Source organism: Solanum tuberosum, unplaced genomic scaffold (assembly GCF_000226075.1).
Source record: "Solanum tuberosum cultivar DM 1-3 516 R44 unplaced genomic scaffold, SolTub_3.0 scf00573, whole genome shotgun sequence".
In the NCBI taxonomy this organism is placed as follows: Eukaryota; Viridiplantae; Streptophyta; class Magnoliopsida; order Solanales; family Solanaceae; genus Solanum; species Solanum tuberosum.
This window is the reverse complement of record NW_006239517.1, coordinates 73,797-88,022: the sequence shown is the minus strand read 5'-3', so window position 1 is coordinate 88,022 and position 14,226 is coordinate 73,797. Positions and strand designations below refer to the sequence as shown.

Genomic DNA, 14,226 nt, shown 5'->3' with positions numbered 1-14,226 from the left:
GAGCCACCTTGTAAGAAGGGGGTTCATCCGAACCCCCTTCGATAGAAAATTATATTATTTATACATAGTTAAAATAATTTTATATGTATATATAGTAGATGTCAAACCCCCTTCGGCTACTTCATGTGCCTGTTTCTATAGATTTTAAACTCCGTTATTGAAAATTCTGGCTCCGCCTCTGTGTGTCTGCATAATATCTGAAAAGCCAACTATATATATTCACGTGTATGCTTCTTTTTTGATATGGACATATATCATATATATTCACGTGTATGCTTCTTTTTTGATGTCGACTTATTTAAAGAACAAAATACAAAAGGGATCTTCAATTATTAGAAAATGTCCAAAAAAAAAAGAAAAGGAAAATTACAAGATACAACATCTAACATGTCGTTTAAATTTGTTCGAAAGATAAATTAAGTGGGTGAATGTTATAAATTAGGTTGAGTTATATTATTGGGGCAAAGTTCTTTTAATACTATCTGTTGATGTGTTCCTTGGTTAGTTATAAAAATAAATTTTGTCTGAACGTATAATGAAATGAATATATTTAGCTCGAAAATATAATTACGGTTATATTTCAACGATTTTTAATAGTACAAGAATATATTTGACCCTTTTTCGTAGTTGAAGTGTACCATTAGTCTTAATGGTATCGTTAATTGATAGAATATTCCTCTATTAATGCCACTTGTCACTATCTTTGTACGATTTCAGGTAGAGGATCCTTTCATAAAGCAACTTTTTCTTCTCACATTCTCATCATTTTCCTCCAAATCTCCGCCATTGACGATCAGCTCAGACCTTTGTTTTTTCGTCTATTTAAGCATAAACTTTAAAAATGACAGACGTAACTGATGATGTAGCAGAGGAAATCTCGTTTCAAGGATTTGATGATGATTGTAGGTTGCTTCAAAGCCTTCTTAATGATGTTCTTCATAGAGAAGTTGGTCCAAAATTCATGGAAAAAGTTGAACGAACTCGTGTCCTTGCTCAGGTTTGTTCTCGGAATGATTTTGTTTATTTTGTATTAGGACTATAAACACATTGAACTACTGTTGATTTTCCCCCTTTTTTTTGGTTGATTATTTATCATGTGGATGGAATGGACGATTTTCTATTTCATTTATGTGAAATATCTGTTTTCTGCATGCTTTGATTGTTAGGTTTAATGGATTTGTGTTTTCTCTGTTTGTGTTTTACTTTTTTGTACATGCATGTGCTCAAAATCATGTTGATTTAGTGATTGATGTTGTTTGATGCGTCTGTTTTTATGTGTTCTGAGCTAGAGATGATACTTGTTGAAAGATTTTTTTATGTGTAGACTGATGAGGAAATTTTTAGTATGTGTAATTGATTTGTTGAAATTCCTTTTGATCTATATATGTTGCTCGGATTCTTAAAAAGATGTGAACGGGTGCATGTGGATACTCCAAAAGTAGTGTGCTTTTAGAGAATCTGATGAGTGCGGCATCGGAAGGGAAGGGTCCACACAACTTAGCTTTTAATACCAGCGTTAAAAAAATTAGTATAATGCAGACGTTTGCTGAATTTTGGGTATATTCTTTGAACATGTCTTTGTGATGTCACAATGAATTGGTTTCTTTGTTCAAAAAGGGCAGTGGTAAGTGAAGAATTTACTACTTATAGTATGTGGTTGTACTAATTGGAAAGTTTTTTTTTTTCTTTCCATCTTTAGGGTGCCTGTAACATGAGAATAGCGGGAATTGAGGATACGGCAGAGCTTCTTGAGAAACAACTGGCATCAGAGTTGTCAAAAATGACATTAGAGGAGGCGCTTGATCTTGCCCGTACGTTTAGCCATTATCTTAATTTAATGGGAATTGCAGAAACACATCATAGGTGAGTAGCCTTCATTTCTCTCTGCTCAGCTATTTCATTTACTAGCAAGCGCTTTATGGGTTGCTTATCGTAGTTATAGTAGTAAGGGTAGTAATTCTGAATGTTGAATTTGCTCGGTGAAAGATTTAAGTGCTTGAGTTTTCGCCTTTCAATAGGCAGGTATAGAAACCACTTAAATATATTTGATAACTGAGTCATGTTTGTAGAGTACGCAAGACGCGAGGAGTAGCACAATTGTCAAAATCTTGTGATGACATTTTCAACCACCTCTTACAGAGTGGTGTTCCCCCAGATCAGCTTTATGATACTGTTTGCAAGCAGGTTTGTTCTAATCATCCAATTTATCAGCTTACTACATGTGGAAGTGTTTTGATCAGGCGTTTTTTTCATCTAAGAAAATTTTCTTCTTCTGCAGGCGGTTGAGATTGTTCTCACTGCACATCCCACACAAATAAACCGTCGTACCTTACAATACAAACACATCAGAATTGCTGTGAGTTTTCTTTCCCAGAATGTTTTCTGGAAAAGAGTACAGTTGTGTATTTGATCAAACCATCTTTGACTACCGTTTCCCTGTTAATCTTTATTTTGTGTAGCACCTTTTGGAATATAATGACAGGCCTGATCTTGAGATTGAAGACAGAGAGATGCTGATTGAAGATCTGGTGGGTGCCATTGCATGTTGTGGGTATTAAAGCCACATATTGAACAACTTCACTGATCCAATAATCTTGTGGTTATTGTAGGTCAGAGAGATGACATCTATATGGCAAACAGATGAACTCAGGCGACACAAACCTACTCCAGTTGATGAAGCTAGGGCAGGTATTTTTTTTGAGATTTGTACAAATTCTGATTTCGACACCTTTTCATTCTAGAAAGACAACAAGTTAAAATCTTTCAGGTTTACATATTGTGGAACAGACACTGTGGAAAGCTGTGCCCCATTATTTACGTCGAGTCAGCAATGCTTTAAAAAAGGTTTTGTGTAATATGATTTTTGACACAGTTGTAACGAAGGTATACAATATGTTATAATTGGTTCTGCCTCCTCCTTTTAGCATACTGGAAGGCCTCTACCATTGACTTGCACGCCAATAAGATTTGGATCTTGGATGGGGGGCGATCGAGATGGAAATCCTAATGTCACAGCAAAGGTTACATTTAATATACTTATACATGTAAAAGACTTAGTGTTGTATTTCCGAACTAAGTTAAATCGTTATACTCTGGTGAATATGGAGTTTGCATACATTACTTTTTCTGTGTTCAAGATCCAGTATAAATAAAACCTGTCACAGTAAAGTCTTGCTTCCACTTGGGTAATGTTTCTTTTCTCACAAACATTGATGAAACTTCCTAGGTGAATATGGAGTTTGCATACATTACTTTTTCTGTGTTCAAGATCCAGTATAAATAAAACCTGTCACAGTAAAGTCTTGCTTCCACTTGGGTAATGTTTCTTTTCTCACAAACATTGATGAAACTTCCTAGTATAAGTTCAGTAAACAATCATAGGAAAAAAATAAAATTTTGCTCAGCACATACTTGACGAGAAGCAGAGTTCTTTTTTGCTGCATTCCATTGTTTGTGTAAGCAAAGCCATCACTTGTACTGATGCAGTAATTTCCACCTATAAAATTAACATATACTTTTGTCATTTCAGGTCACAAAAGATGTCTCTCTTCTGTCCAGGTGGATGGCTATTGATCTTTATGTACGAGAAGTAGATAGCCTAAGATTTGAACTTTCCATGACTCAATGCAGTGAAAGATTTGCAAGATTGGCACATGAAATCTTAGAAAAAGGTTTGTTATCTCAAAATTCTTTTGGAAATTTGCTCAGTGGGTCATCCTCTTACTTGGCCGGTGGTAAATTTTTGGCTTTGGTTTTCAACTATATGTTTAGGTCAATGAGTGACAAATGAATCTGGTAATTTTAATCAATCAGCTATCCAAATATTATTTAACATGATTCAGATCATCAAGAAGCTAAGGTACCTGATGGTACTCTCTTTTCTTCTTTCTTTTTGAAGTCTTAAGTAAAAATTTCAAATGTTCCCTGTTGGTGGATCTCTTTTTCTTTTATCTTTTCTTCACCAAAAGTGTGATATATAACAGAAGGACTGTAATGAGAAATCCACAGCAGTAGGTGACTCTGCTCAATTTATTAAGCACGGAAACTATCTTATTCCTATTCTTTTGATAACCGAGAAATCCCTGAGGGCTAGTGACACATGGTTTGAAACTCGGTGGATACTATGTTAATTCTATGGTTTAGAGGTCGGCCGTTATTTGCTAGTCATGTTTTTTTAAGATGCTAATCTTACTGTAGAACTTGTATGTCTCATTCAAATGTTCAATTATTCGGAATGGGTTGTCAATCCAGAAAATTTTCCTTCGTAAGGGATGTATTATGACTCTCAAACTTAGCCCTATGCCAGATAGAATATATTCTAGCTTATTATTTACAGCAGATGGAGGCCTTTTCAATTATCTATTCATCTTGTTTTTATGACATTCTCAAGCAGTCAGGCCATCTCGATTAAAATCTATTACTGAATTAGAATCCAGGTATCTATGTTTTCTGATGGTCTCTCGGAATACCGTCCAGGAAATACTTCTGACAATCACTTTGATTCATGGAATCACTCCTCAAATTGGAGTCAATCAAAACATCAAGGACAACATGCTCCTCCTTTCCCTACACAGCTTCCTACCAGAGCTGATCTGCCCTCTTGCACAGGTAGTGCATATTCATTATCCATTTCATTTATACTGACAACTTCAACTTATATCATCTAATACAATAATGCCTTTAAAATGCTAGAATTTCTTCATTTCAGCTCGGTTATTATTATTATTATTGTATTCTTAAGTTAATTTACCTTCCTTCCCACTTTATGTGATGTTGCTTGACTGTCCACGGAATTTAAGAAAGAAAGAATGACTTTTGAGACTTGTGGTTTATAACGAGCCATATATATGTGTATGACTATAAATAATCTCATTAAGGTTAAAATGGGAAGTTTAAAGTTAACTTGTTCCTAAACATATAAAGTTATCATTCTTATGGGACAAATAAAAAGGGTAAGTGCATCACATATACTCCATGTTGCATTAATTTTCTCTAGCTTCCTTGTTATTTTCGCTGTACTAAATAAATTGGTAACCTTTTTGTTGATTTCCTTGATTGTCAAATAGGGTTTGTGAAATCACGAACATATACCTATCAGGTTAATTTTTTTCTGTGCCGTCAAGATGCTTCAACGTTTTTGGGTCAATGAATTGGAATTTTGGATATCTCTAATCTTGTTGGAGTAACATAGAAAAATGTCCAATATCTGTAAAAGCAGATACCATAATATGTTTATTGTTGTAATTCATCATCGATGCTCAATGCTGTAAACTGACATTTGTTGTTTATCATGGTTTCTGAAGTTCAATTTGCTGCTTTTTCTGTACCTTTCTCTCTTAAGTTGTTTTTCAGTATAAAATCAATGTTAACTAGTTACTGATAAACATAACAAATGATCTTTCACAGCATGCAGTGATGTTGAGTCCCACTATCCTAGACTGGCTCTTCCCGGGACAGGTGTCATACCGCTCAAAAATCAGGTTAAGCTGGTTATGTGATTTCATTACAGTTGTCATTCTTGTCTGTCTATGCTCCTCTATCTTCAGAAATTAGTTTGTTCCTTATTGTTTTCTTACTCCAGAAAAATACTCTGTTTCTCGTGCATTATAAATCTTTACAGGATGGTCAGACTACTTCAAAAGTGGGTCCCCTTGATGGTGATTCTAGTAAAAATACTGAAAAGGCGTACGGAAATGGAAATATAACACCACGGTCTGCTTCATTAAGCTCTAGTCAGCTTCTCCAAAGGAAACTTTTTGCCGAGACCCAGGTCGGAAGGGCCAGCTTCCAAAAGCTAATGGAACCAAGCTCATCACATAAACCTGGAATTGCGCCTTATAGAATTGTCCTTGGGGATGTAAAAGAAAAGGTATCCTCTTTGTTCCTACAACACTAGTCAGATATGCTCTCTTGCCTCAGACAGCAAAGTTTTATTGGAATTTGATACATGGAAACTTAAGAATGATAGGTATGTTTTCTTTGAGTACTTTCTCCGGTACATTTCTCCACAATATGGTAGATGATGGTTCTGTTTTGATGGTATGGTACTGAAAAGATTTCAAAAGATGTCAAATCTAACAAATCTTTCTTCTTTGATACCGAAAATTTCTTTGTAAAATACAATGCATTTCAACAACCAGAACTTTATATTTAATTGCATGAAGAGAGTACAATTACAATTGTTCATTATTGTTATTCATCTTTTCTATGTTAAATCTTTTGACATTTTGATTAGAAATGGATTTGATTTTTTAGGTTTGTTTGGTTTGTCAATTGGAAAACAATGTGCTTGTTTGGATTTGGTTTTGGAAGGGTGGGTTTGTGTGTTGGAAGAAATGTTTTTCTGAGTAGTAAGCCTTTGATTCCTTTCTGTTTCTGAAAAAAAACAAAGTCAAAGCTGCTATTCCTGCACACAAAATATGTTGCTGTTTGTTATTACTTGTGTGCACATATGTAAGTCTAAGAATGAAAATGTGGAAACTACAGTCAGGGTTCTTCAGAGTGGGAATTTCCACCCCGGTAGTCATTTTGATAATTTGGTTTGCCAGTTGGATCTTAGTCACTTAGGGGTCGTTTGGTTTGAATACAAGTTATGCTGGGATTAGTTATACTGAGATTAGTTATACTAGCATTATTTCTTATTGATTGTTTGGTTTGTTGTACTAAAAATAATAACCATTACATACTTCCTAAAAATAAGTGGTTTGATTACAAAAATACCCTCTTAGAGCATGAAGGCAATTGCACCTTTTGAATATATGGAAGCAGTATTTTTCTCATAGAAGTAGAAAGATATCCCAAAAATTGAACAAAAATTACACTGGGGACTATCAAAGGAATTCACATCAGAATTTGTTAACAAGCATAAAGGATCTTATTATCCTGCAACAGAAACAGGCCATAATTAGAGATCATATATTTAGCTATACATTTGTCGATTGATTCCTTCAATCTTTTTCAATTTCTGAGTACAACTAGTTGAGTTTCTCAATGTTCTCTTCAGAAGTGTCCCAGTATCCACTCCTGTTGGCCTCCAAGAATGTTTGAAGCAACTTCCTGAAAGAATTTGAATTCTTGTTCATAAGCCTGGTCAACATCTCTTCATCTTTGATGAATGTTGTGTTGGCTTCTTCATACACCCAATTGTCAGCTTGGCCTGAAGTTGCAATCCACCCCACTGTGTTGGTCAATCGTTTCTCAATCTCACGAACACCCCACTGGCCACTGTGTTGGTCAAGTGGCAGGTTATCAATTAAAGGGTAGTTTTGTCTTTTAATAAATTTATCCCATCACAAATTGTGATTGGATTATTATACCATCCTTTTGGAGGGATAACTTATCTTGGTACTATTTATTAATCCCGGGATAAGTTATTCCAAACTTTCCAACCAAACACTAAATTAAGTGCCACTAAATATTTATCCCAGGACTATTTGTGCTTATTCTTCACACCAAACGAGCTCTTAGAGTTGATATATGGTTGATGAATGAACTTTTAGTTGTAACGAAGTAGTGCCTAAGTACCACCACTTTCAACTACTGGCCGAGTTTTAGTTTTTTTTTTTTTTGTTAAGCAAGAAATTGGTTGGTAGATATGAGAATAATAAATCAAAATTGATTTGACACACATTAGTTGGATTTTCTAATTTGTGGAGGTAGTTTTCTGAAAAGACAAGTGTCAAAAACACACTTAAACTATTTCATTTTTTGAGTTTCATACCCAAACTATTGAGAGTGAGTTTCATACCTAAACTATCACTTATTAGTTTGAGAAACGCACTCCTCTCTTTTATTACACTCTCTTCATGGTGTGTGTACTACACTCTCTTTTAATTAAAAAAAAGTGTCACATCACACTCCACATGGACAAAACATTCCACATTGACAAAAATTAAATAAATTATTATTATTAGTTAAAACTAAATATTAAATAATTATTATTCCAAAAAAACAATATTTTTTTGTAAAATAAAATGTAAAATATTTTTCTTACCCCACTTCATTACTTCCTCTCACCGTACACTTCCCCCCCCCCCCCCCCCCCCCCCACTCAAATAATAATTAAGATATTATTTTATTTTTTTAAAAAAAAATAATTCTATCCCACTCCACCTAACCCTCCGCTTCCAATTTTTTTTCTCGTTTTGTGTTAGACATATACATATTTTTTTAGGAAAGTATATTTTACTTGCCACCGCAAAGACTTTTTAAAATAAAATTTTTATTTATGTTATATTTGGTACACAAGTAGAAAAAAAAATTCTAAAAAAATATGCACATATCTGACACAAAACGAGAAAAATGTAAAAAAATAAAAATAAATTAGGAGCGGAGGGTTAAATAGGGTGGAATAGAATTTTTATTTTTTTAAAATAAAATAATTCAATATCAATTTTTTTGGGGAATGAGTGGGTGGTTCTTTGGGGGGGGGGGGGGGGGGAGGAGGAGTTGGAGTGAGGTAAGAAAAATAATTTAAATTTTAGTTTTTAAAAATATTTTTTTTGGGGATAGTAATACTTTAATCTTTAATTTTTAATTAATATGAATAGTTTATTATTTAATTTTTGTCAAAGTAGAATATTTTATCCATGTGAAATGCCATGTGTCAAGGTTTTTTCCAAAAAAAGAGTGTATTACATACACCATTGAGACGGGTTTCTCAAACTAATAAGTGAATTTAGGTATGAAACTCAAAAAAAGAGAATAGTTTAGGTGTGTTTTTGATACTTATCTCTTTTCTTAACCAAATAAGATGTGAATTCTTGTCATGATAAAGGACAAGCTTGTATCCTCTAAGTTCAGTTTACTTGTGTATACTATGTGCAAGTAGGTGTTTGTTCCCTTGCATATTTGTTTGGATAAACTCAACTTTCTGATGTTTGAGGAGTTGAGGATAGGCCAATATCCTTTATCATAGCTACTGGCTAATGTGATAGTTTGACAATGTTTGAGAAACTACAGAAAATAAAATGCTATTTTCTAAAAATAATTTTGTGCTATGTGGTAATAGCATATAACAGTCCTATTTCCAAATGCTTTTGTATACTGTTGTAGCGGACTTGTGTTGAAGTATGTATTAATACAGGTAATATGTCACTAAAATGAGGTACTTAGTTTGATCTCAGACTAGGAAGATTATAGGCAGATTTCAGGATGTGTCTATATCTGATGGAATATGTCTCGTAAAATTATAAGGGGAATACTGCTTATACATAAGAGGCATATTGTGGGGTTGGGCAGTTTTTTTTCTTTCTTGAAGTGTAGTAACTCTATTTGATGAATAATTGGTGGGATGAAAGTTGAGTGATTAATTCATAATGAGGAATTATATCAATGTAGCAATTTCCTTTTTCCATGTTCCATATGGAACAATCCTAAGTTTGGAAGTTCTTATAGGCCCTAAAATTGAATGTCCAACTAGTGTTTTTGGACTACCATAGTGTTTGATGGTGGTAATCTTTTCTGAATTCAGCTCCTCAAGTCACGGAAGCGGCTGGAGCTTCTTCTTGAAGATCTTCCATGTGACCACGATCCTATGGATTATTATGAAACATCAGATCAGCTTTTGGAACCACTGCTATTGTGCTATGACTCGCTGGTACTAGTCAATCCTCTTTGCTTTCGTAATCCGTTTATGTACCTTCCAATTATTATTTAAGATTTCTGAAGAAAAAACTGTTAATACTCATGGACAACCTAGTTCTCAAAAATGTAAATATTGGGTGTGTTGCAGCAATCATGTGGGTCTGGGGTTCTAGCTGATGGCCGGCTTGCTGACCTAATCAGGCGGGTTTCTTCATTTGGGATGGTCTTAATGAAGCTTGACCTTCGTCAGGTATATGTTTTTTCATGCTATTGGTGAGTTTTAGTGAAACACATGCTTATTATATCAAGCCAATGAATCAGGAATCTGGTAGGCACTCTGAGGCACTTGATGCAATCACAAAATACTTGGACATGGGTACATATAGTGAGTGGGATGAAGAACAAAAGCTGGACTTTCTGATCAAAGAGCTAAAGGGGAAAAGGCCTTTGGTTCCTCCTACTATAGAGGTAAGATAATGTACTTCTATCCTATTTTAAGTGTATTGTTTAGTTATCTTTGTATTTGTTTAATTGATCTAATCTTCTGTGCCTTCACAAGAGGAAAATAATGAGATTTAATAGAACCCATTTAACACTAGAGATAGCTTGCATGCCCAAATATGTAGGCAAGAGAAGTACCTTTATGAGTGGTTAGTTCTGGGAGTTGCAACTCAATCCTGTCATTGCTTAAAGCTCTGCATCCCTCTATCTACGAATAATATAGGAACCTTTATGCTAGCCTCATGTGTTACGTCACTAAACTTGCACCCCATGTGTTCCTTGGATTGAAGAGAGTTCAATAATCACAAAATATAGTTGGGAATGCTATCAAAGAGTGGTTGGAGTAGGGGTGGGCATAAAATCGGAAAGACTGGACCGGGAAGTGATATTGGGTAGTGAGTATCAAAACCATATCATTATACTCTTTTAGTATATTGAGTAACGAGGTAGATAGCTGATTCTTGGATTGGGAAATGATATCGGATAGGGAGTAAACTAATGAGTACCTAAGCTTTACCACTTGAGTGAAGTGTATTCATGTTGCAATTTAATTAGCTGCCAAAGTCTGTGGCCGGAGTTCCTTTGTTAGATTGCTGGTTCCTATTCTTCGTCTTGGACCTGAATGCTTTTCTTAAAATCTTTCTATTATAGGTTCCCCCTGATGTCAAAGAAGTCTTGGACACGTTCAAAGTAGCAGCTGAATTAGGAAGCGATTCACTTGGAGCTTATGTTATTTCCATGGCTTCAAATGTATGATCAATATTCACATGATGTACACATAGGCTACCTTTGGCAGTGGTGGAATGGTTCAGCTAAATCTGCACAAAGGATATCTGATCTCAAGTTTTGGGCTACTTGTTTCCGTTATCTATTATATACTAACATTTTGATGCATCTTCATTTGGCAGGCCAGTGACGTCCTAGCCGTAGAGCTTTTACAGAAGGATGCACGCCTTGCTGTTGCTGGGGAACTAGGCAGGCCTTGTCCTGGTGGAACGTAAGACTGATATCTCTTTGGTTGCAGATGCAATAACAGAACTTTCTTCATGAGCTTACCCAAAAACTTATGTGCATTTGGATGTCTGGCTGTGCAATAAATTTTCAGAATTAATATGACCTATATTCATGCAGTAGGGCTAATGTTAAGCCAATGAATTGTCTTTTCAGTGATCATCTTTTTTGGTACTTATAAAATTTCCATCTCATGGAAGGTGGTAATTTTTCAATTCTTATTCTTTAGCTGCATTCAGACAAGTTCACATGCCTACAGGGCAATCTCTTTTCCCCTTGATGATTGGATATAATCTTTATGTTCTCCCTTACTTTCTTGCATTGTAGGATTAATGTTTAACTGTAGCTGGTTTCAGGGGTTTTCCTGTTGTGGTTCATAGAAAATTGTTTGATCTGGTTCCAAGGGAATCAAATTTATTGTGGAGTGCTAAATCAACAGAATTATGTTCATATATATTAGGTATCAAATCAAACCTAGGAAGGGCGACGGATCCCAGTTTCCAGACAAATGCTATTGGCATACTCTAAATTTACTTATGCATCCATGAGTGTGGAGTCCAATCTTTTTTTTTTCATTGTCTGGTTTCATATAAGACATCTTTGCTAGATAAATATGTAAGTACCTAGTAACATATCTGCACTGAAACCAGTTGAGATGAGTTGTAAAATTAACATTGTTGCTCACACAGCCAGACCATTTAAAGGGAATATACCAATTGAAAAGAGGTAATGCTTCTATGATTATGAAAATAATGCTAAATATTTCATGTATTGCAACAGACTGCGGGTGGTTCCTCTGTTTGAGACCGTGAAAGACTTGAGAGAAGCTGGCTCAGTGATTAGAAGATTACTATCAATTGATTGGTATAGGGACCACGTCATAAAGAACCACAATGGGCATCAGGAGGTATTTATGCCACGATGCATTAGGCTATCTAAAAAAGTTTCACTTTTGGGCTTAGCTCATGGTTGGTATGCACAGGTTATGGTTGGTTATTCTGATTCTGGAAAAGATGCTGGCCGTTTCACTGCTGCGTGGGAGCTTTACAAAGCTCAAGAAGATGTTGTAGCTGCATGTAATGAATATGGAATAAAAATCACTCTGTTCCATGGACGCGGTGGAAGCATTGGTCGTGGTGGTGGTCCTACATACCTTGCAATTCAATCCCAGCCACCTGGCTCTGTTATGGTTTGTTTTCAGTTAAACTGTCTTGAAGCTCCTAATACATGCTATGTACCTGAAGATTTGTTTTAATTATATCATGGGTGCATTGATGTCAGATCAGGTTGTTCATAACCATATAGTTTCAGTCACCATGTGGTAGTAACTGGCTACTCCATCTTAATGTCAAAGTAAGGAGAGTGTATTTGGATGGGAATTGGTTTTACTAAAGGTATCTTATATTTCCATATATGAACCAGGAGCGAAATCCGGACGTGTATGTGTTCATCAACCTATTAAGAATTCATCGAACTTCTCTGGACGAAACATTCTAGTCTGAATTGCCACAAATTTCCTCCCTACCTATCTTGCTTCCTTCTCGTCTAAGACTTCCTTTTAATTTCTTATCTGACCACTCACAATCTGCTCTCTAAATTATCATGCATAACAAAATTTGATTAGATTCAAAAATATGGTCCCAATCAATGGACATTAGTTTGCTTATTCTTAAATTAAACTAAGGTTTTGCTCTTTAAATATTAGAACAGTTTGAGAATGATAAGTAATACTCTGCTTTGCTATCAGAAAAGCCTTAATATTACCTCTTATAATGCACTAAGAAGTCTTTTTAATTTATTGCTGAAATTATCAGGGTTCTCTTAGATCTACGGAACAAGGAGAAATGGTGCAGGCAAAATTTGGATTACCCCAAATGGCTGTTCGGCAGCTAGAGATATACACTACAGCTGTTCTACTTGCTACTTTACGTCCCCCACAGCCTCCAAGGGAACAAAAATGGCGTAATCTGATGGATGACATATCAAATTTGAGCTGCAGGAGTTATAGAAGCACAGTATATGAAAACCCTGAGTTCCTTACTTACTTCCACGAAGCAACACCTCAGGCCGAGCTAGGATTTCTCAACATTGGTAGCCGTCCAACAAGGAGAAAGAGTTCAGGTGGAATCGGTCAACTCCGTGCAATTCCATGGATATTTGCATGGACCCAAACAAGATTTGTCCTCCCTGCATGGCTTGGAGTTGGAGCAGGCTTGAAAGGTGTTTGTGACAAGGGACATACAGAAGACTTACGAGCAATGTACAGAGAATGGCCCTTCTTCCAGTCCACTGTTGATCTTATAGAGATGGTTTTAGGGAAAGCAGACATTCCTATAGCCAAGCATTATGATGATGTTCTAGTGTCTGAATCACGAAGGGGACTCGGTGCAGAAATGCGGAGGGAGCTCTTGACAACAGGAAACTATGTCCTACAGGTTACTGGTCATGAGAAGCTATCAGCAAACAACCGTAGCTTGCGGAGGTTAATTGAGAGCAGGCTTCCATATCTGAACCCAATGAATATACTGCAGGTGGAGATATTAAAGAGGTTGAGACGCGATGAAGATAACCATAAGCTTAGAGATGCATTGCTCATTACTATAAACGGTATTGCTGCCGGGATGAGGAACACTGGCTAAAGGCCAACAAGTTCAGGTATGATGTACTTATATATAAAATGTAGATGAAATTAGAGCCTATCAGTAGTTATGATTTTCTTCACGTACTTTCTCTATGGTATATTTTGTGATTAAGCATTTGAACGATCAAACATCGAATGCAATTTCCTTTGTTTTTGTTTATTACATACGATTTACGAATGGAGGTTACACACACTGCTTGGTGTATCTACTTGTTTTACATATCCCATAACTCATACCTGTCATACTGTGGTAAGTGGAGAATATGGTTCATCTTCTAAGATGAAACATTCATAAAATGCAAGGTGTTTCCCTCTAACATGAATGGAATATAATATAATCTCATGTCCAAATCACAATACATCATATGTACTATGGTACCATTTTTGGCTTTTCCTTTTAAGATATAATATAGGATTCTATATGTTCTTTAAAGAAGATTCTACCTCCAACAAATATGAGTGAGGTTCAATCATCTTTTACAAAATCA

At 35.5% G+C, this 14,226-nt stretch overlaps 1 protein-coding gene across 1 annotated transcript; it reads left to right on the top strand.

Annotated features, from left to right (window-relative positions):
• Positions 1–707: 707 nt before the first annotated feature.
• Positions 708–13,931, top strand: LOC102586589 (phosphoenolpyruvate carboxylase 4). The gene is made up of 20 exons (XM_006366000.2): positions 708–997; positions 1,700–1,863; positions 2,070–2,184; positions 2,279–2,356; positions 2,460–2,528; positions 2,610–2,688; positions 2,768–2,844; positions 2,925–3,020; positions 3,530–3,671; positions 4,477–4,608; positions 5,407–5,480; positions 5,621–5,869; positions 9,473–9,598; positions 9,734–9,835; positions 9,907–10,053; positions 10,738–10,836; positions 10,995–11,083; positions 11,878–12,004; positions 12,080–12,286; positions 12,912–13,931. Exons 1-20 carry the CDS (start codon positions 842–844, stop codon positions 13,734–13,736), a joined length of 3,153 nt encoding a protein of 1,050 aa, XP_006366062.1. The 5' UTR covers positions 708–841; the 3' UTR covers positions 13,737–13,931.
• Positions 13,932–14,226: the final 295 nt, after the last annotated feature.

Excerpts from the sequence above, each read along its gene's own strand:
- LOC102586589 (XM_006366000.2), top strand. The coding sequence starts at position 842 with ATGACAGACGTAACTGATGATGTAGCAGAGGAAATCTCGTTTCAAGGA. Across the intron at positions 1,864-2,069 it reads ATTGCAGAAACACATCATAG|AGTACGCAAGACGCGAGGAG; the intron begins GTGAGTAGCCTT and ends TCATGTTTGTAG. Across the intron at positions 10,054-10,737 it reads TGGTTCCTCCTACTATAGAG|GTTCCCCCTGATGTCAAAGA; the intron begins GTAAGATAATGT and ends TTTCTATTATAG.